This window comes from Pan paniscus, chromosome 1 (assembly GCF_029289425.2).
Source record: "Pan paniscus chromosome 1, NHGRI_mPanPan1-v2.0_pri, whole genome shotgun sequence".
NCBI lineage: Eukaryota > Metazoa > Chordata > Mammalia > Primates > Hominidae > Pan > Pan paniscus.
The window spans coordinates 22,362,627-22,383,124 of NC_073249.2; the positions used below are offsets into that span (position 1 = coordinate 22,362,627).

General features: G+C 36.2%; 1 protein-coding gene across 22 annotated transcripts in view; it reads left to right on the forward strand.

Annotated features, from left to right (window-relative positions):
- CDC42BPA (CDC42 binding protein kinase alpha) overlaps positions 1-20,498 on the forward strand; it is a 331,921-nt gene that overhangs the window by 144,326 nt on the left and 167,097 nt on the right. For all 22 annotated transcript variants that reach the window (XM_034947986.3, XM_034948052.3, XM_034948013.3 and 19 more), the window contains exon 6: positions 13,690-13,783. In XM_034947986.3, the coding sequence (XP_034803877.2) occupies positions 13,690-13,783 (94 nt within the window). The remainder of the gene's footprint in view (positions 1-13,689; positions 13,784-20,498) is intronic.

A 20,498-nucleotide genomic window follows, 5' to 3' on the forward strand; every position in this document is an offset into this window, starting at 1 on the left:
TATAGTATTGTGAAACTATTAAAGAATAGGTAATGTTATATGGATGCTCTTCGACTTACAGTGGGCTATGTTCCAGTAAGCCCATCATAAAGTTGAAGAATCATAATTTGAACCATTGTAAGCTAGGGACCATCTATAGTTAAAAATATAGTTAAAAACTGTTACACTAGAGTATAGGTGAACTCAGGATGTGCACAATTAGGAATTTTTAAATATAAATATAGTTACTATATTACAGTTCAGTTGGTATTTCAGTAACTACAAGGAATTTGGGGCAACTACAGAGTTTTAGAGGAAACCTTCCAGTTAGACCACTCCAAGTTCTGACACCAATTGGAAGTTCGAGGGGTTCCCAAAACCACCTCTTAGTTTTGATAATTTGCAAGACTCACAGAACTCACTGAATGCTGTTATACTTAACAGTTGTATTTTATTACATGGAATACCGATTTTATTACATGGATACCGATTTAAATCAGCCAGAGGAAGAAGTATTAATATATAGGGTAGAGTTAAAAAAAAAATACCACATGTGGAGCTTACATCATTCTTTCTTGGTGGAATTAGGACAGCCCAGCATACATATATGATAGTGCTTACCGAGTATTGCCAACCAGGGAAGCCCACCTAAGCCTTTGGTTTTTATAGTTTTTTTAGGGTGGCCTCAATTACTTACTGCCTGTGTGACTGTCTTTAGTCTCCAGCCCTTCCCAAATGTTGGGCTGATACCTTTAGTCTCCAGTCCTTTCCAGAGGCAAAACATAGTATGACTCAAATAAATTACATGTATCATAAATTACATTGGTAGATTGTCTAGTAGTCAAAGACACACCTATCAGTTGTGCTATTCCAGGAGCCTAGCGATCATCTTCCAGTAGCTGAGGATAAAAGCCAGACCTCTCTTTGGGCAAGATTAGGCCTTCACTATACAGATAATTCCATGGTCTTTAGGCAAGCTTTCCTATGATATTTGGACATCTTCATTTAGTGTAATGTTCATATGGCAGATACAGCAATAGTATCGGTTTGAATGTATCTGTCATTTGGAGAAGCCAATGCAGGGTAATTGAACGAAACTTCTGGTCTATCCTATAAAGCCATTATATACGTTTTCATATTTTTGTACTAATGTAATTACTTGTTTCCTCCTTTTATCTGTCACTATTTGTACTTGTACAGAACTATTTAGCATAGAAGTTACTTGATAGGTAGCTAAATGTAGTTATTCCTCAGGCTGGCCATTTGATTAGATCCTGAGGAGCCTTTAACTGAATCTCCCAGTGAGTATTCCTGAGATCAGATGCTATTGGCTATACTGTAGTTTTGGAAGGTTTTTCTTTTAGTGATATATTATTTATCTACATACAAGTATTTGTTAAAGAGCGTTAGTGTAAAGACATGTTAATATATAACAGGATAATGAGAAGCATAAAATAATTCTATAAATTTGCTCAAGATGATTTTTTTTTAGCTTAGAAAACCTTATTTTGAAATAAGTTTGGAATCACAGGAAATTGCAAAGGTAGTGCAGAAAGGTCCCATGTACCTTTCGCCCAGTTTCCCCCAACTATACTATCTATCCTACTCATGGTAGGACTTCTTCCTTCCGTCACAGTGGGCAGTGGTTTAATCTGCATTTTATTGCCCCGTTACTCCCTGCTTTTCTCTTCTTTTTCTCATTTGCTGAATTTGAATGTTTATTTTCATAATTACACATAATTTGAATTTCATAGTAGTCTTTCTTTGAATTACATTTTAAATGTGGTATGTGGGTTGTTTTACTTGTTCTCCTTGTTGATTGTATCTGGATGGTTTTTGGAAAGATGCAGAGAAAGATTAGGATTTGTATAACCACCATTATTTTGCAGTACCTGGAATTATAGAATCATTAGTTTTTTATTCCCATAATTCTTAAATAATAGCTTCACTACCCGGTGGAAAAGATTAGTTTGAGAAAAGTTTACTGACAGAATTTTTTGAATAACTGTTTTCTCAAATGTAAGATGAACCCCAAATTAATGTTCCATAAAGAATTCTAATTTCTGACTGACAGAAAGGCTGTTGGTGATGTAATTTTACCAGTGTGGACTTTCTTTTATTACTGATGTAATATTTCTTTGACAAAATTAAGAGACAATTTCAAAAAGCAGTTTCATTTTAATATAATGCAGTATGCTGTTTTTATGAGTATAAAAAAGGAGGAGTAGGAAAATTAGAAAATAAAAGTATTGTTTTAGAAGAGTCCACTACCCTAACTTATATAAATGATAAAAAGGAACCAAATGGGAGATATTAATGTGATGTTACTGGGAAGAGAAATGCCTGTCTTAAATTAGTGGTTGTCAGGGACCAATCCCCTGTGCAATGTTTTGATTAGTGGTGTCTGGGTTGGGGCCAAGGTACATGCCATTAAAATAACCCTCTATAGTTGAATTCAGTGTCCAGCCAGAATTGAAACTATATAGATTAACTAATGTCGTATCCGCATTTCGGTCTTATGGGGGTAATATTTGTAATAATCATGCTTTTGGTACTGATGTTCTAGTGAAGTTAAAAAAAAAAATCACCCATAGAATGTTGCCCTTTCAATGTAATCGTTGTTTTAGAATGCTTTTTTTTGAGACAGGATCTTGCTCTGTCACCCAGGCTAGAGTGTAGTGGCATCATCACGGCTCACTACAGCTTTAACCTCCTGGGCACAGGTGATCCTCTGACCTCAGCCTCTAGGGTAGCTGGGACCACTAGCGCAGGCGTGGACCACTATTCTTGGCTAATTTTTGTAGTTTTTGTAGCGATGAGGTTGCTCACGCTGGTCATAAACTCCTGGACTCAAGTGTTCCACTGGCCTTGCCTCCCAAAGTTCTGGGATTATAGGCGTGAGCCATTGTGCCCAGCATAGAATGCTTTTAAAGTTTTTAAAACTATTATTTTAAAACTAAAATCATAAAACTTTTAACCCAAATCTTACTTACTTTTGTTTAGGGACAAGGAAAATTATTCATTTTAGAAACTTTAATTAGTGTACATGTTTTGACTAATATTCAAATTATGGAAAACTTGAATAATGTTTTTACAGTAATAGATATTTCATCTCTTCCAAACATTTCTCAGTTTTCATGAATTATCAAAGTTGAAAATAATGTTTTACCTGAACTTTCCTTTCACTCCTTTTATTGACAATTCTTAGTATCTGGTTGTCTGGCTGCCACGTTATTTGCAAGATGTCACTGACTCAGAGTGGTTTTGAATGCCAGATGTTATTTTGCTGCTTCTTCCAGAAAATGGAATTTGTTGGGCTACTGTTCCACTTAACAATTGCTGTGTAACACATTATGTTCTCCAGAAGCAGGCACTGAGACAGAATGTGTCATGCAGGGTATTTATTAGGGGTTAACACCTGTAGAAGGGAATTGGAGAAAGCAGGTTTGGGTGGAGGAGAAGTCAGATTACACTGAGGCCAAAGCTTCAGTCAGCCCTACTAGGAGTTCTGAAGCGTCTGTGGTCACCTGAATTGTTGCTAGTTTAGTAGAAATGGCATGGTCTTTCTTATTTCCTTATCAGTCATTCAACGCATATGAAGTTCTCCAAGAAACACAGGCAGTTGTTTAAAGAGGCTCTCTGTAACTTTGAAGGAACCTGGCAGTGGGGAGCTATCTGTTGACATCTGGGGCAAAGCTCATCATTGAGGGAGAAGATAATACATCTCTGTCCACCATACACCCTGAAACACTATAGTGACTAATATAAAACAACAACAATTTTTTTTTCTTTTTTTTTTTGCTCATGAGTCTGAAATTTGGGCAGGACTAGGCAGTACCTAATTGTATCTTCTCTATGCAGCATGAGTTGCAGTAGCTCACCTGTGGTTGGAAGAATCACTGTCAAGATGGCTCACACACATAGCTAGCCAATTGGTGCTGCCCATCAGTTGGGAGTTCAGCCAGAGCTGTGGGCATGGGGTTTTTGTTCTTCCCATGTGGGCTGCTTGACTTTCTTAACAACATGATAAGTATGTTCCAAGAGCAAGTGTCTCTAGAGAACAAAGCAGAATTGCATGACATTTTAATGACCTAGCCTTGGATGTCATAGCCAGCCTAAGTTCTATCATACTGTATTGATTGAGACAGTCACAAGAGTCCATCCAGGTTCAAGCTGAAGGGACAATCTTCTTGATGGGTGAGTGGCAAGGTTCTAGATGAAAATGTGGAGTGAGAGATATTATTGAGGCCATGTTTGAAAAATATGGTTTTCTGTATTCATAAAACTTAAAAGTTCAGGGTGCCTTAATTAGAAATAGGATTGGCTACGTCTTTTAGAAAATTCAAATTAATAATGGTGCAAATGTATGAGGAGGGCTAGTGACTGAATGAGGTCCTTCTGGGCTAAGGCCGTCACAGAAGCAACTAAAAATCTGAGCATAGCACAAAGACCATTATCCTAAAGGCACTAAAGAGTGAACAGAAGCGGGGAGAACCTGATTGGGAATACATCCTCAAAGAAGATGGAGGTATATGAAATGACATCTCATGTTTTGCAGCTCTCAGCCTGGGGCTGGGTGAAAATGGCATGGTGTACATTGTGGCATGGGAGAAGATAACAAGAAGATAAGTAGAAGAACTCTGGTCTCTATGGCCTGTGAAAGCTGAATTTGGGGAAACTATGTTTGTTAGAGAGGGGATCCAAAATCTGTCTACTGACAGCTCGCATGACCCCTAAGTGATAGCTTCACTCAGAGCTGCTCAGCTAAAGACAAAAGATAAGAAACTTCTTCCCAAGAAACAGTTTGCAGTTTAAATGTGTTTAATCAGCTGATTAAAAAAAGAAAGAAAAAAATGCTAACTGGAGAAAAATTAAAGAATCCAGAGTTTCAGAAATTTAGCATTTATTATGTTCAGGGAACATTCAGAATTACCCAATGTATAAAGAAAAAGGAGTACGTAACTCCTTTACAAGAGAAAAGAGTATCCCTGAAATGACCCAGATGTAGAAATTATTAATAGCAGACTAGGATTTTTAAGTGGCTGTTACAACTATTCTCAGTAAAGGAAAATAAAATGTGTTCACAATATATGAAAAGATAGGAAATCTCAGCACAGAACTAGAAACAAATCAAATGGAAATTCTAGAAATGAAAAATACAAAATCTGAAATGAAAATTTTCACTGCAAAAAATTAACAGCCTAGTGGAGATGACAAAGTAAAGACTTGAAGTTAAATAAGCCAGAAGTTATTGAAGGTAACAGAGAGGAAAAGATTAAAATAATAGTAGTCCAAGGACCTGTTAGAAAATATCTCAAGGTTTTATGTACATGTACTTTGAGATCAAGAAGGAGAGGAAAGAGAATGGGCCAGAAAAAATACCTGAAGAAATAATGGCCTCAAATTTGATGAAAGGTATAATTTTATGTATTTGAGATGCTCAAGAAACACCAGGGGGCCGAGTGCAGTGGCTCACGCCTGTAATCCTAGCACTTTGGGAGGCCGAGGCGGATGGATCACGAGGTCAGGAGATCGAGACCATCCTGGCTAACACGGTGAAACCCCTTCTCTACTAAAAATACAAAAAAAATTAGCCGGACGTGGTGGCAGGCGCCTGTAGTCCCAGCTACTCGGGAGGCTGAGGCAGGAGAATGGCGTGAACCCAGGAGGCGGAGCTTGCAGCGAGCGGAGATCGCACCATTGCACTCCAGCCTGGGCGACAGAGCGAGACTCTGCCTCAAAAAAAAAAAAAGAAACACCAGGGAAGATAAATATGAAAAAGGCCATGTCAAGGTTCATTACAGTGAAACTATTGAAATCCAAAGACAGAGAGCAAATTTTGGAAGCAGCAAGGAAAAAATGACAAGTTACATTTGGGGGAACTAGAATTCCATTAAGAGATGAATTCTCATTAGAAAATAAAGAAGCTAAAAGAGAGACTTAACCAAGAATTCTATATATCCAGTGAAAATATCCTTCAAAAATAAATGTGATACGATATTTTTAAGTAAAAGAAGAACAAAAAGAACAAGAGGCCAGGGGTGATGGCTCATGCCTTTAATCCCTGCACTTTGGGACACTGAGGCAGGCGGATCACTTGAGGTTAGGAGTTTGAGACCAGCCTGACTAACATGGTGAAACCCTGCCTCTACTAAAAATACAAAATTAGCCAGGCTTAGTGGCGGGCACCTGTAATCCCAGCTACTCAGGAGGCTGAGGGCAGGAGCATTGCTTGAACCCAGGAGGTGGAGGTTTCAGTGAGCCAAGATCATGCCACTGCACTTGAGCCTGGGTGACAGAGTGAGACTCCGTCTAAAAAAAAAAAAGAACAGAAGAATTTATTGCCAGAAGACCTGCGCTGTAAGACATGCTAAAGGAAGTTCTTTAGGCTGCAGGGAAATGATACTACATGAAAGCTTGGATCTGCAGAAAGGAATCCAAGGCACTTAAAATTGTAAATGTCTAGATATACATTCTAGACTATAAATTTTTTATTCTTACTAATTTCTTCACAAACCATATGACTGCTTAAAGCAAAAATTATAACATTGTCTTGAACTCATCAGAGATTTGAGGTCATAGGGCAACCAACTAACCTGAAATCTAAGAAATGACAGGTACCTCCAAGGAAAAGATCATTGAGGTACAAAGGAGAGCAGAGAGCTGCATATTAAGAAAGGGCAGCATTAGGGGAATGGAAATTATGCTTCTGGGAAAAGAGGAACCAGGAAAGGAAACTGAGAAGCATTAATTTTAGTTGGGAGAAAAAATAGAGAAGAAAGTTGTATAGTTGGGAGAATAACCAGCAGTGTCAGATGTCATAGAGAAGTCATTACAGGATTCAAACTAAAGAGATGCTACTGGATTTGGCAGTGAAAAGGTCATTTGTCATCTTAAAGAGTATTTTCTGCATAATGAATAGGGAAAGGGAAAGCCAAAAAAAAACTTTTGGACAACTTCTTTTCAGCACTCAAATTCCTTTTAAGAATTGATCATACATTTCAGTGGTAATGTAAGGACGAGGACTTGCATTTTCTTGGAGCAGGTATAATCATAGGTAACTTTATACTTATGACCTTCATTATTTAAAAAGATTTTACCAAATATGGAATGCAAAACATTTTCTAGGAGGCCTCTAGTTTTTATTCTTATGTAGTATTGTAAGATGCCAAAATCTTAGCTCAGTGATCAAATTATTTGTACAGAGAATAGGTAGATGTTTATCTACCTACTTTTCTTTGATCCTACTTCTTCAAGATGTTGGAACCTTTTGGGTTTGTGGGTACTGTCAATTAAGTGTAACCTTCTTTCTATTCAGGTGACACTAGAGAGCTCTTGCTATTCCTCCTCTCTTGAGCCCCCCTCCCCCAAGTTTGAATGAAGTATCTATGCTTGTTTTACTGCCTATTGAGAACATCCTTATGAAGTAATTAAGAGCCTTCTTTACTCAGTTGATAGATGTTGGTCAGCAGAGGCATTGAGGCACCCCCACTCCCGCCCCTAGTGAGCACTAATGGGAATTGGAATGTGTGGCTTCTCCTCACTTTGTTTACACTTTAGAGTACAAAAAGAACCAGGGTGGTCCTTGTATAAGTTCAGCTTAGTTCACATAATACTTTGCCCCAAACATTTTTCTTATGACTACTATAAATTTAGATTTAAATGAAAATAATAGGTAAGTCTGAAGGAAAAAGGAAACCACAGAAGGCCAAGCTATAGTCTTGGTCAAATGTTTTCTTTTGCTCGAGGTGATAAAGTATGTGAATTTATGTAAGTTTTACGCCTTACTTTCACCTGGTAATTTAGTGAAATATTCAGGCCAGCTAGATGGAAAAGCCATTTTCTCTTTTACCCTATGAATCCTTCAAATTCTGCCTCATACCAGCATTATCTATTATATTGCCTCACCCCCAAAACAAAAATAAAACTTAAATATTTTCAAACACAACAGATGACTAGGGAGAAGAAATAGCCCACCCTCCTGAGGCCTCGTTATTTCGAAGGTTAGGAGAGTTTCCGTCTGCCCAAATAGTGACCATTTTAAGAACAGAGACTTCAGCCATGGAATAAAATGAGTAAGGATGTGGAGTGAGTCAGTAGGCTACATACTTTATTAAATGTGTAATTGTACTCATTGTTGGATAAACAGAGACGAATTAATATTGTCATTTTAACATCATGGTGCTTATCTGTGATACTGATAACCATTAACTGTTTGGACTAAAATATATTGCGGACTGCAGATGATCTTAGTGGCTTAGTGAAAACATTTTCATATTCTTTGATTAAATGATTCAGACATTTACACATGTATTTTTGGTTTTTAATTAATTTTAATCAAATAATACTTAATACAGTAAAGAAAAAACTAATACAAAAAAAGGTTATATTGAAAAGTAGTCTCTCCAGCATACCTCTTATGCCTGCTCCCTAGTGGCAGCTATATTCAATTCTATTTTTTAAAAGTTATTTAGCCCCATATCTCTCATGTCCTGATATGTTGATGTTTCTAGATTTGCGAATTTTGGACAGTTTGTAAAGACTTCTATTGCCTGCCTTCTATGCTAGTGGAGGATTTAGCTGTTTGTATTCCTCTTTCTAGTTTTCCTCCCTGCATTCTCTCACTATACTTTTATCACTATTTTTGATCTTCTTGGTAGATAATGGTTGCATTTTTGAGACTTTGTAAATATTGTTTATTGCTGAGCCAAGAAATATACTGTAATTTTTTCCTTTCTTATCTAACTATTTTTCCTATAATTAATAATAGGCTCAAATTTGTTTTCAGTTGTTTGTCAGTACTCTTAAAATTTCCTTTTATGTGTACCAAATGCCTAACAGTACATTTTCAAGTATTCAAGTACATCAAATCATGTATCAAGTCAATTTAGTTCCTTTCTCCCAACCTTGTAGGCAGTTATAATTCAGCTTCCTTGGCTCTGCATTATTTATCATATGTATGTTCTCCATCTTTGAAAATTGTGTTGACACCCATCATCTTCCATTGTCTTTTCTTACATTCACTTATGGGTTTCTACCTTTTAATTCTTGTATTGTCATTTTACTGTAGCTCTGGAGGGAGCAGAGATAAACATGTTTACTCCCATAAATATTTTTGGGGTGATGAGGGAATAAGAAGGATTTCTGTTTTCTACTTTTATGTACTCCTATAGTGCATAGTATTGCATTTAATTCAGTGCTGTTGCATGCTGTAAATGTTTAATTAATGCTTATTGCATTTAATTCAGTGCTGTTGCATGCTGTAAATGTTTAATTAATGCTTATTGAATTGTTTTACTTTGTCAGTTGTTACATTCTTATCCCAACCCTCACTCTACCCCCAACACGCTTATGGGATCCTGAAATTTTATTTCCTAAAACCTGTCTTTCTCTCAGCTGCTAATATATAACATAAGATTATTTATACAAGAAGACTATGTATTGATTTGGAAGAAAATGTGTAGTGATAAGAGTAATGTTGAGCCCTTTGCATTTTAGTGATTTATTGAGAGTTTACTGAATGTTTTGAAACTAGGATCTGGTTTCCAGAGTCTGAATTTTTAAAAATTTAGTTAGGGGTGTGTGTGTGTGCATTTGTGTGTGCGTGCATGTGTGTGTGCGCTCATGCGCACGCACTTGAAAAGAGATAGGAGTCTTGCTCTCACCTAGGCTGAAGTGCAGTGGCATGATCATGGCTCACAACAGCTTTGAACTCCTGGGCTCAAGTGATCCTTCCACCTCAGCCTCCTGAGTAGCCTCCTGAGTAGCTGGGACCACAGGCATGCACCACAATGCCTAAGATTTAATATTTTTTTTTATAGAGACAGAGTCTCACTATGTTGCCTATAGATGAGATATGTAAGTTCTCTGTGGAAAATAATTCATAACTGAAGAATATAAAAGAAGACATAGGTTTAGTGTATATACAGATGGGAAGTGTCATATTGCAAAGATGTCAGTTCTCTTCAGATTAATCTATAAAATCATGATTCCCATAAAAATTTCAATATGTATTATAGAACATATTAAGCTAATTGCAGCATTGATCTAGAAGAGTAATGGCAATTAAAAATGCTCTGCCGATAGGAAGCTCATTATTTTATAATTAAGACACTGTGGTATTGGTGCAGGTAGAGGCATATGGATAGGGTGGCCATTCATCTTGGCTTGTGTGGGAGAGTTCCAGTTTATGCCTGTTATCATGGCAATTATTAATAGGCTCCCTTTCACTGTAAAGATTGTCAACTGAAAAAAAATAGAGTAATACAGTAATATTTTTGCTCTTCTTGAGAGTCCTGAAACAAACCCACTAAATTTATGACCTATGTGGTATTAGATAATAGTGGTGAAAGGATATCATTCAGTAAATGGTGCTGGGGTAGAAAGAAATGTAACTGCCCTTTATCTCACACTACACACAAAAATTAATCCCCGGTAGATTTAAAAACTGGAAAAGCATAACTTTAAAACTTACACAAGAGAAAATTAGGACACCATCCTTATGATGTCTGGGAAGACAGAAATCATAGTATAAATTATAAGACTACATTAGTATTTTATATATATATATATATATATTTTTTTTTACAAATAAGAAGGACATTAAAAACAATGGAAAAACAAGCCCACATGCAGGGAGAAGGGATTTGTAACACATAATGAAGAACTAAGTTCGAGTAAATAGAATCCCTGAAGATTAAACAAAAAACAGTGCACACACAATTTTTAAAACGGCAAGGGATATTAACAGGCATTTTATAGAAGAGGAATGTAAAATGACCAATGATACCAGTGATAATATGAAAAAGATTCTCAACTGTATTCGTAATCATGCTAGCAAAGTTGAAGATGTCCATATCTTTCATCTCAGAAATTTCACTTCTACATCTATAGTCTGGAGAAGCATTCAAATATGAGTACTAGAAGACATTTATTAAAATATTCATCCAGCATTCTGTGTTTTAACAAAATAAAAATGGGCAACAATCGAAATTCCGTTATCAGGAGAATTGATAAATTTTGATATGTATATAATTAAAATTAATTAAAATTAATGAATTAAAACAATATGTTCCAAAATAGATGTTTTAGAAACATATATACACACACATATATATGTTTGGAAACATACACACATATATGTTTGGAAACATACACACACATATGTTTGGAAACACACACACATATATGTTTGGAAACACACATGTTTGGAAACATATACACACATATTTATGTTTGGAAACACACACACATATGTTTGGAAACATATGTTTGGAAACATGCGCGCACATATATGTTTGGAAACATACACATGTTTGGAAACATGTTTGGAAACACACACACGTTTGGAAACACACACACACGTTTGGAAACATATATATGTTTGGAAACACACACATATGTTTGGAAACATACACACACATACACACACATATATATGTTTGGAAACATACACACACACATATATATATATATATTTATTTATTTTATTTTATTTTTTTCTTTTGGAGACAGTTTCTCATTCCATCACCCAGGCTGGAGTGTAGTGACACAGTCACGGCTCACTGCAGCCTTGACCTCCCAGGCTCAGGTGATCTTCTCACTTCAGCCTCTCAAATAGCTGGGATCGCAAGCATGTGCCATCCTGCCCAGCTAATTTTTCATTTTTATTTTTTGTAGAGAAAGGGTCTCACTGTGTTGCACAGGCTGTTCTTAAACTCCTGGGCTCAAGTAATCCTCCCTCCTCGGCCTCCTTTGGCCTCCCAAAGTGCTGGGATTATAGGCATGAACTATCACACCCAGCTGATGAAGCATAATATTTGAATAAACCAAGTTGCAAAAGGCAATGCACAGTTTGGTGTCATTTATAAAGACATTTTTAAAAGTACATAGTTTTGTGATGTTGTATATAGGCATAATAGTATAAAATATGCATGGATACAGTAAACACCAAATTTAGGATAGTAGCTGTGTCTGGGTAGTGGAGGGAGAGGATGAGATCAGGAATGGTAATAGAATACTTATGTTTTTCAGTACTATCTGTAATGTCTTGTTAATTTTTAGTATTTTCTATTTTATTAATTTATATAGTATTATGAATAAAATATATTCACATAATATGCTTTATGTATATGTATATAGTTTATACTTACTGTCTATAAAATAAGCAAAGATATTATTGATGCATATAAATCCTGTCTTTGCAGTTCCTTTAATCTCCTTTACAATCTAAGAAGTACTATACCAGTAGAAGTAATTCGTAGTGACTGTATAGCTTAATTTTTAAGATAAAGAATAAAATATTTTTTCCTCATCTAAAAATGATCTTAGTAATTGCTAAACTTCCTTCCAGAACTAAACTGTACTTCTTTGATGTTTCCCCTACAGCAGATCTTTTTCAACAGGTTAGAATACAGTCAAATGTTGAGGATTATAAAGCTAATACCCTATACAGATTGTTGTTTTCAATCACCCTGTCTCTCTTTAGCAACCATCTGTCATCTACAATAGGGGTTTGAAAACTTTTTCTATAAACAGCCTGAGAGTAAATATGTTAGGCTTTGTAGGCCATGTGGTCTGTGTCACAACTACTCACTTTGCCTTTGTAGTGTGAAAGCAGACATAGGCAATACCTAAATGAATGGGCATGGCTGTGTTTCAATAAAACTTTATTTACAAAAACAGGCAGCAAACCAGATTTGGCCGTGGGCCATAATTTACTAACTTGTGATATACAACACACTCAGAGAAATTGCTTCAGTAATCAAAGTAATACTGTTATAATATTTTACCCTTATTATGGGTGGTAAAACTGAAGCATAGAGATCTTAAATGGCATTATTCAGGTTAAAGTAGCCCTCCCATATTCCTGTAATTTACATGGCAATGTAATTTTTAAAAAAATATATAGGTTCTCCAGAGATTCTTTTTCTCCCTCTAAAAGTAGAGTGAGTTGGGTGGGTATAATCTCTTAGTTATTCACAATTACAACCTTTACTATGATTAGAAACTTAATGTTGTTAAGTCCTTGAGAATCTTCTTTACAGAACCATTTTATATATGATTATTTTTCTAAGGTTTGCATTCACATGCAAAAACAAATACAAAAGCTGGTATATGATATAGTTTAGATTTGGATATCTTACACACCATTGACTTAACATCCAAAGACAATGAAAGCTTTAAATAATATAGACAATCTATTAGGCAGTTGTTTTAGTTCTTCTGTAAAATCAACTTTATGAAGCAATTTCTTTGTGTTGTCATGACCTGCAGTAATTGAGACTTTATCTATCTGCAGTTATCTTAAGGTCTAGAAAGTATATTTTTCCCTGTCCAGTTTCATGGGCTAGAGGATAGTATTTTTTGTGGTTATCAGGTAATGTTGACTCTTCTGTATGCAGAAAGTAGGTCTACCATAGTCACATTGGAATCTGTGTAAATCAAAAGGAAAGATAGTGAGATTAATTTAACCAGAATGAAAATTACCACACTACTTTTTATCTCTAGAAGAATACTGAAATTACATGTGTTTGAGAAAGTTTTAATATGAATCAGAACCAGGATTTGAATTAATAAAGTAATTAAATAGATTTTCTTAGAATATTACTTTTAAAATAAGTTGAGATTTTTTTCTGACAAAAAGAATATCTTACCAAACAATGAGTTGTTTATTTTTCCACTAAAAATTGAATTTATTTATTTTTTCAGAGACATTAAACCTGACAATATACTGATGGATATGAATGGACATATTCGGTTAGCAGATTTTGGTTCTTGTCTGAAGCTGATGGAAGATGGAACGGTAAATAAAGATAAATCCTAAATTATTTTGTTCACAGACATTTCCCTTGCTATTTGTCTGATATATCTGTTTTAGAAACCATCTATTTATACTATCTACCCATCCATCCATCCATTTGTCTATCTATGCGCCACCTCCTTCCACAAAGGCATTTGGGCATACTTACAGTGGGGTTGTCTAAAAAGTCACAAGCCATTTCAGCTGCTTATATCAGTGATCTTAAGATTGATAAAATATACCCTTTATGAGACCCTTGTTTGCTCCTTCTTTAGTTGGTGACTTCTGTTGTACTTTAGATATTTCAAAGTTCACCGGGGGTAAAAGAACTAAGTCTCACATAGAAAAAGAAAACGCAGCTTTGCCCGCACTTTTACTTTTTTGTCTTTCTTTCCTAAATTGCTTAGTTATTCTAAGGGATAGTGTTCAACAAATGAATCCCTTTTTCAGAAAGTTCACAAGTTGATTTAGTTTCATGTTCCCATTTGCTTAACTTTTGCTAACCCTAAACCCATCAATTGGTTTTTTTTGTTTACTTGATAGCTGGGCATGGTGGTGCGTGCCTGTAGTCCCAGCTACTGAGGAGTCTGAGGTGGGAGGATCTCCTGAGCATGGGAGGCAGAGGTTGCAGTGAGCCAAGATTGCACCACTGCACTCCAGCCTGGGCAACAGTGAAGTCCTGTCTCCCACCCCCTCACTCCCCCACTGCCACCCAGAAAAAAAAGGCTGGGCATGGTGGCTCATGCTTGTAATCCCAACACTTTGGGAGGCTGAGGCAAGAGGATCACTTGAGTCCAGGAGTTTGAGACCAGCTTAAGCAACATAGTGATACTCTGTCTCTGTTTTAAAGGAAAAAAAAGTTTATATGCCACAGTTTTATTCTGTTTTTTTTTTTTTTAACTTCATTTTTTTCTGGCCATATAGGAGAGGTCCAAAAATATATCAGTTTAATTGACAGAAACTTTTTGGAGGACAGTTTAGTATAATACATTCCAAAAGCCATGAAAATGTCACATTACTCTAGACCAGTAATTTTAACTTTGGAAAAATTTTATTATTTTTTTTTTAGACAAAGCCTCTGTTGCCTAGGCTGGAGTGCAGAGGCGCCATCTTAGCTCACTGCAACCTCCGCCTCCTGAGTTCAAGTGATTCTTCTGCCTCAGCCTCCCAAGTAGTTGGGATACAGGCAAGCACCACCACGCCTGGCTAATTTTTGTATTTTTTGTAGAGATGGGGTTTCACCATGTTGGTCAGGCTGGTCTCAAACTCCTGACCTCAGGTTATCTGCCCACCTCGGCCTCCCAAAGTGCTGGGATTACAGGCGTGAGCCACCGTGCCCGGCCAACTTTGGAAAATTTGTCCTACAGTGATAACTTCGTTAAAAAGAATTATGTGACCTCTGTCTCTGGCCATGATAGAGGGATTAAATTGGTACCAAATTAGCACTCCCGCTGTAAGGAACTGTAAAACTGGATACAGTAGTTGAAGCTACTGTTTTCCAGCAGTGGACAACAGGCAGCATAATACTATTATCCCTGACATAAATGAACTCGTGAGGTATTCCTCACGATTGTGCAAAGACTGGGGCAGTTCCTGACTCTGATGCAGAAAGCTAGAGTGAAAGCAGAGCTGGACTACCTGCAGCAGCTGGAATATGCAGGGCTTGGCATTGGAGAGGAGGGAATTGTGCAGAGAGAGGGCATAAAGTGCCTCATGAAGGTTGGGCTGTGCATTGTACCACAAGACCATATGAGGCTTGACAATAGCAGATGATAGCATTTGAAAACAGACCAGAATACTAATGATCAAGCAGATCTCCCAGGCGGGAAACAGTGCTAGGGGAAATTGAATTTTCATCCCTGGAGAGCCAGCTAACACCTTTGTATCACCTAAGACCTACTCTCTAACAACCTAAGTCCAAGCCCTGATTAGATCCATAGAGTTTGGAAGTCTTCCTTCCAAGTAGAGGGGCTTATGACAAATCTTAGATTTTTGTATGAACCTACAATCAAAGAGTGTATCTGTAAGCTAACTCGTGGTCAAGGAGATCAGTCAGTAATTTTTTTATGTGCTTACATAAGAATTGTTTTTCTTCATAAGAAGATAATAGAATCAATACTCTCTATAACATCTTATTCACAATGACAAGGATTCAAAAAAAAAAATCACTGAACCAAACAAAAATGGGGATGTGGATAGTGATACAGAGTCAGATAAAAGCAGTCAGTAGAGGCCTGGCTGGCACACATGTTGGACTTAGCAGACAGAGAATTAAAGAAGTGATCATAGGTCGGTCACAGTGGCTCACGCCTGTAATCCCAGCACTTTGGGAGGCCAAAGAGGGTGGATCACCTGAGGTCAGGAGTTTGAGACCGCCTGGCCAACACAGTGAAAACTTGTCTATACTAAAAATACAAAATTAGCCAGGCATGGTGGCACATGCCTGTAATCCCAGCTACTCACTCAGGAGGCTGAGGCAGGAGAATCGCTTGAACCCAGGAGGTGGAGGTTGCAGTGAGCCAAGATGGTGCCATTGCACTCCAGCCTGGGCAACAGGATGAGACTGCGTCTCAAAAAAGAAAAAAAAAAAAAGTTATAAAAATATTTAAGAAAACAAAGGAAAATGTAGCCTTAAAGATTACACAAATAAGGAATTTCAGCAGAAAAATGAATCAAATGGACATTTTACGATTAGAAAGTACAGTAACTGAAATTTAAAATTCACTGGATGAGGTTAAAAGTGGAGTAGAGATAGGAGAAGAAACAGCCAGTGAACTTGAAGACAGATGAGTAGAGATGAGCCAATGTGAAAAACAGAGAAAAATATTGAGACCAAATAAATAGAGGCTTAAGGATCCATATAGAAGAAAAGAGTGAGATGTGGGGGAAAAAAATGTGTAAGTAATGGCTCAACCTTCCCAAATGTGATGAAAAACTCAGATCTAAGAATTTTACCATATCTCAAACCTATAAAGAGAACCACATCTAGCCATGTCAGATGTGGTTAAAGTGCCGAAAACTAAAGATTAAAACATTTAAAAGCAGCCAGAAGGAAAGACATATTACATACAGAGGAGAAATGGTAAGGACTACTGACCTGTCATGAGAAATCATGGAGTGATGTCTTTAAAGTGCTGAAGGAAAAAAATGTGTAAACTGAGGTTTCTGTATTAAGAAAAATATCCCTCAAAAATGAGAGTGAATTAGACATTTTCAGATAAATGGAAGATGAGAAAAATTAATCTCTAGCAGGCCTGAATGCTAAAGAATGTCCTCCATGTCAAAGGAAATGATACTGTTTGGACATTTGGATTTATAGCATAAAAATATCATATGCAGTAAATAAGTGGGTAAATAAAATGTCTATACTGTCTTATTTAATTTACATAAAAGGTACCTGTTAAAAGCAAAAATAATGTAATGTGTAATTATTTGTAATGTGGGTTTATGACATGTAGAAGTAAAGGATATGACAATAGTCACATAAACAATGGAAGATATGTATATGGAATTATACTGCTCTAGGATAACTGTATATAGGAAATATAAAATGAGAAGTGGGTAGTGCCAGGTATGACATTGGAAGAGGGAAATAGCATGGTGGTGTTACTGAGTTGAGAAAACAGAGATTGAAATCAGGGAGGCTTTAGCATCTGGAATTTGGGGCCACCATTCCAGAGAGGATAGAGCTGCAGGGAAAAATAACTCCACGGAGAGAGCTAGTGAGTCTCCAGTCCTGCATATTACAAGCCCGATGGACTCAAAGTTGGAGATAGAGTCCCTGTAGTCTGATGTTTGCCTCTCTAAATTCCTTTTGAATGCATTCGAAAAGCAAATTCCAGAATGCATGAGTAATATTTCTGTCTCTGAGTTTCCTCCAATTATATTTGTTCTTGAGAGTCTGGTGTGTCCTCCCAGTCATTCATTCTGATTTTTCTGGACAATAGGATAATATTTTATGTTTTGTTTCTAGCATACTTATTGATGAACTCAAAATGGTTTTCTTGGACATAATATCAAGTTGGACTTCCATTTTCAAAACCATAGGCTTTGAGAGGCCTATGGCAGGCCTCTCAAAGTCTTTGAGAGGCCTATGGCAGGCCTCTCAAAGTCTTTGAGACTTTGGGAGGCCAAGGCAGGAGGATTGCTTGAGCCCAGGAGTTTGAGACCAGCCTGAGCAACATAGCAAGACCTCATCTCTACAAAAAAATATAAAAAATTAGTTAGGCATGGTGGCATGCACCTATAGTCCCAGTTACTCAGGAGGTTGAGATGGGAGGATCGCTTGAGCTTGGGACCTGGTCAAGGCTGCAGTGACTGTGATGGTGCCATTGCATTCCAGCCTGGGTGGCAGCAAGATCCTGACTCCAAAAAAATAAATAAATAAATAATAAAAATAAATAAAAATAAAAAAACACTATAATGAAGAAGCTTTATTTTATTTCAGATTTTTAAATTAATTTTTAGATTTTATTGTCTTATTTTTTGAGGCAGGGTCTTGCTCTATCACCCACGCAAGTTCAGTGGTGCTTTGAGCATTTCATTTACTTACATATTTCCCATAACCATATTTGTGCTGCTGTCTCTTGATTATTTATTTTTAAATACTAACTCATACTATCCTACCATGGTAGATGAGGATTCAGGTCTTTTGCTCTGCTCTTGCCCATCCAGTACACATCCTCTCTATCCTCCCAATGTAATTATCACACAATCCCTCGTTAAATCCTGTTTGGTATTTTATTATGACAATACAAATACTCATCGTCGTGTCATAGTTTTTTAAAATTGCATTTCTTTTCTTCAGAACCTTTTTATTCTTCCTGGTGTAAGTGACCACTTTGCTCTGCTTAATTTCCCGTGTAATTGTCACCAATTTATCCTCAAACTCTCCACCATGTTGAATTACTTAATAAAAGGAATTTAGCAGTTCCTTTTTTTCCCATGGAGATATTCATACTGGAGTCTTGCATTCTCCTAATCTGGACTGTTTGTTCTAGAGACCTACTGCATAGGTACTATCCTAGGACTACCTTTCATTGTCTTCATGGAATTTATGTTGTTCTCTAGTATCGGACTCTGTTTCCTGGATCCTATGTGGTGATAGCTGCCTGAGGAAGGTTCCATTGGAAGTAAATATTTCATAATCTTCCATGTCTGAAAAATGCCTTCATATTGTATTGATAGTTTGTCTGGACATAGTATTCTAGATTTGAAACTATTTTCCTCTTAGAATTTAGAAGGCATTATGTTGTCTTTTAACTTACAGTGTTGCTGTTAAGACATCGGACGCCATTCTGAGTCTCAGTCCTTTTATTACAGCCTTTCTCTCTATATCTGGAAGCTTTTAGAACGTTTTATTTATTCCCAGTGTCCTGAAATGTTATGATTGTTGACTTTGTGTGGGTCATTATTTATTATTTGGACAGCTGCCTCAAATCTACGAGCTTTTCCCAAGTTTGTGACTTTCAAATTAAGTTTCAACTTACTTTTTCTGTTATATCTCGGTCAAAACCATACCAGCTGAATCAATTTACCTTAAGAAGTCAATTTCTGTTGGTGAAGTGTTTGCTATAATTCTTTTTCTTGCTCTAAAATTATCTTGGCTATTCTTGGCCCTTCATTTTTCTATGTGATTGTTAGAATTAGCATATTGGTTTATATCCATACATGTACATACATGTGAACAATCCTTCATAAACACTGGCTTATGTATTTAAGACCTGCTTTGAAATTAGCTTAATTTTGGGAACATTTATGTCTATAACATGGAATCTTCTCATCTATGAATGTTGTGTTTCTTTTTATTGTTTCAGGTTTTATGTCTGTTAATACAGTTCCATGATGTTTACTATTAATCCATTACCTAGATGAGTTAGATTTGCTCCTAAACGACTTACGGATTTTTTAATGTTACCTGTATTATAAATGATACTTGTTTAAATTTGCAGTTTAATAGCGTGTTGCTCTTCTTTAGGATTAGAATTGATTTTGTATATTCATCCTGAATCTAGCAATCTTGCTAATTTTTTATCGGTTTAAAATAGCTTATAGATTCTTCTAGATTTTTCATATAATAAATCACGTAATCCGTAAATTATGACAAACTTTGGGTTTGTTTCTTCACAATCTTTATATGTGCTATTTTTTTTTCTTACCATGGAGTCTAATGACCTTCAGTACAATGTTAAATAGGTGCAGTAATGTTTCTGTAGCTTCAAATTAATTTAATGTTTGCAGTTAGCTTTTGGTATATATATCTTATCAAATTATGAAATTCCTTCTCATTTCTGATTACCAGAGTTTTTTTGTTATGATTCTGGTTGTAACTAAATTACTTTTCTGCATCCATTGAGATGATGTTAGGTTGTTTTTCCTTTAATCAGTTAATCTGATAAATGACAGCTTTTCCATTGTTAAATCATTCATTCTTTGAGTAAATATGACTTTATCAAGATGTTATATTGCAGTATTTTAACACATTCCTAGTTGACTCTACTACTATTTTATATAGTATTGTTACCTGGCATTCATACATGACATTAGTCATATCTCAGACTGGAGTATAATTTTTTTTCCTTAAATTGTTCTTCTCTGATTTTTAGGTTTAGGTCATTTTAGCCTTATAAAATAAACAGAGGACCCATATTTTCCCCTTACCCATTTTGGCTCTAGAATAGTTTATAGTACAGTTATCTGTTAACTTATGTCATTGGTA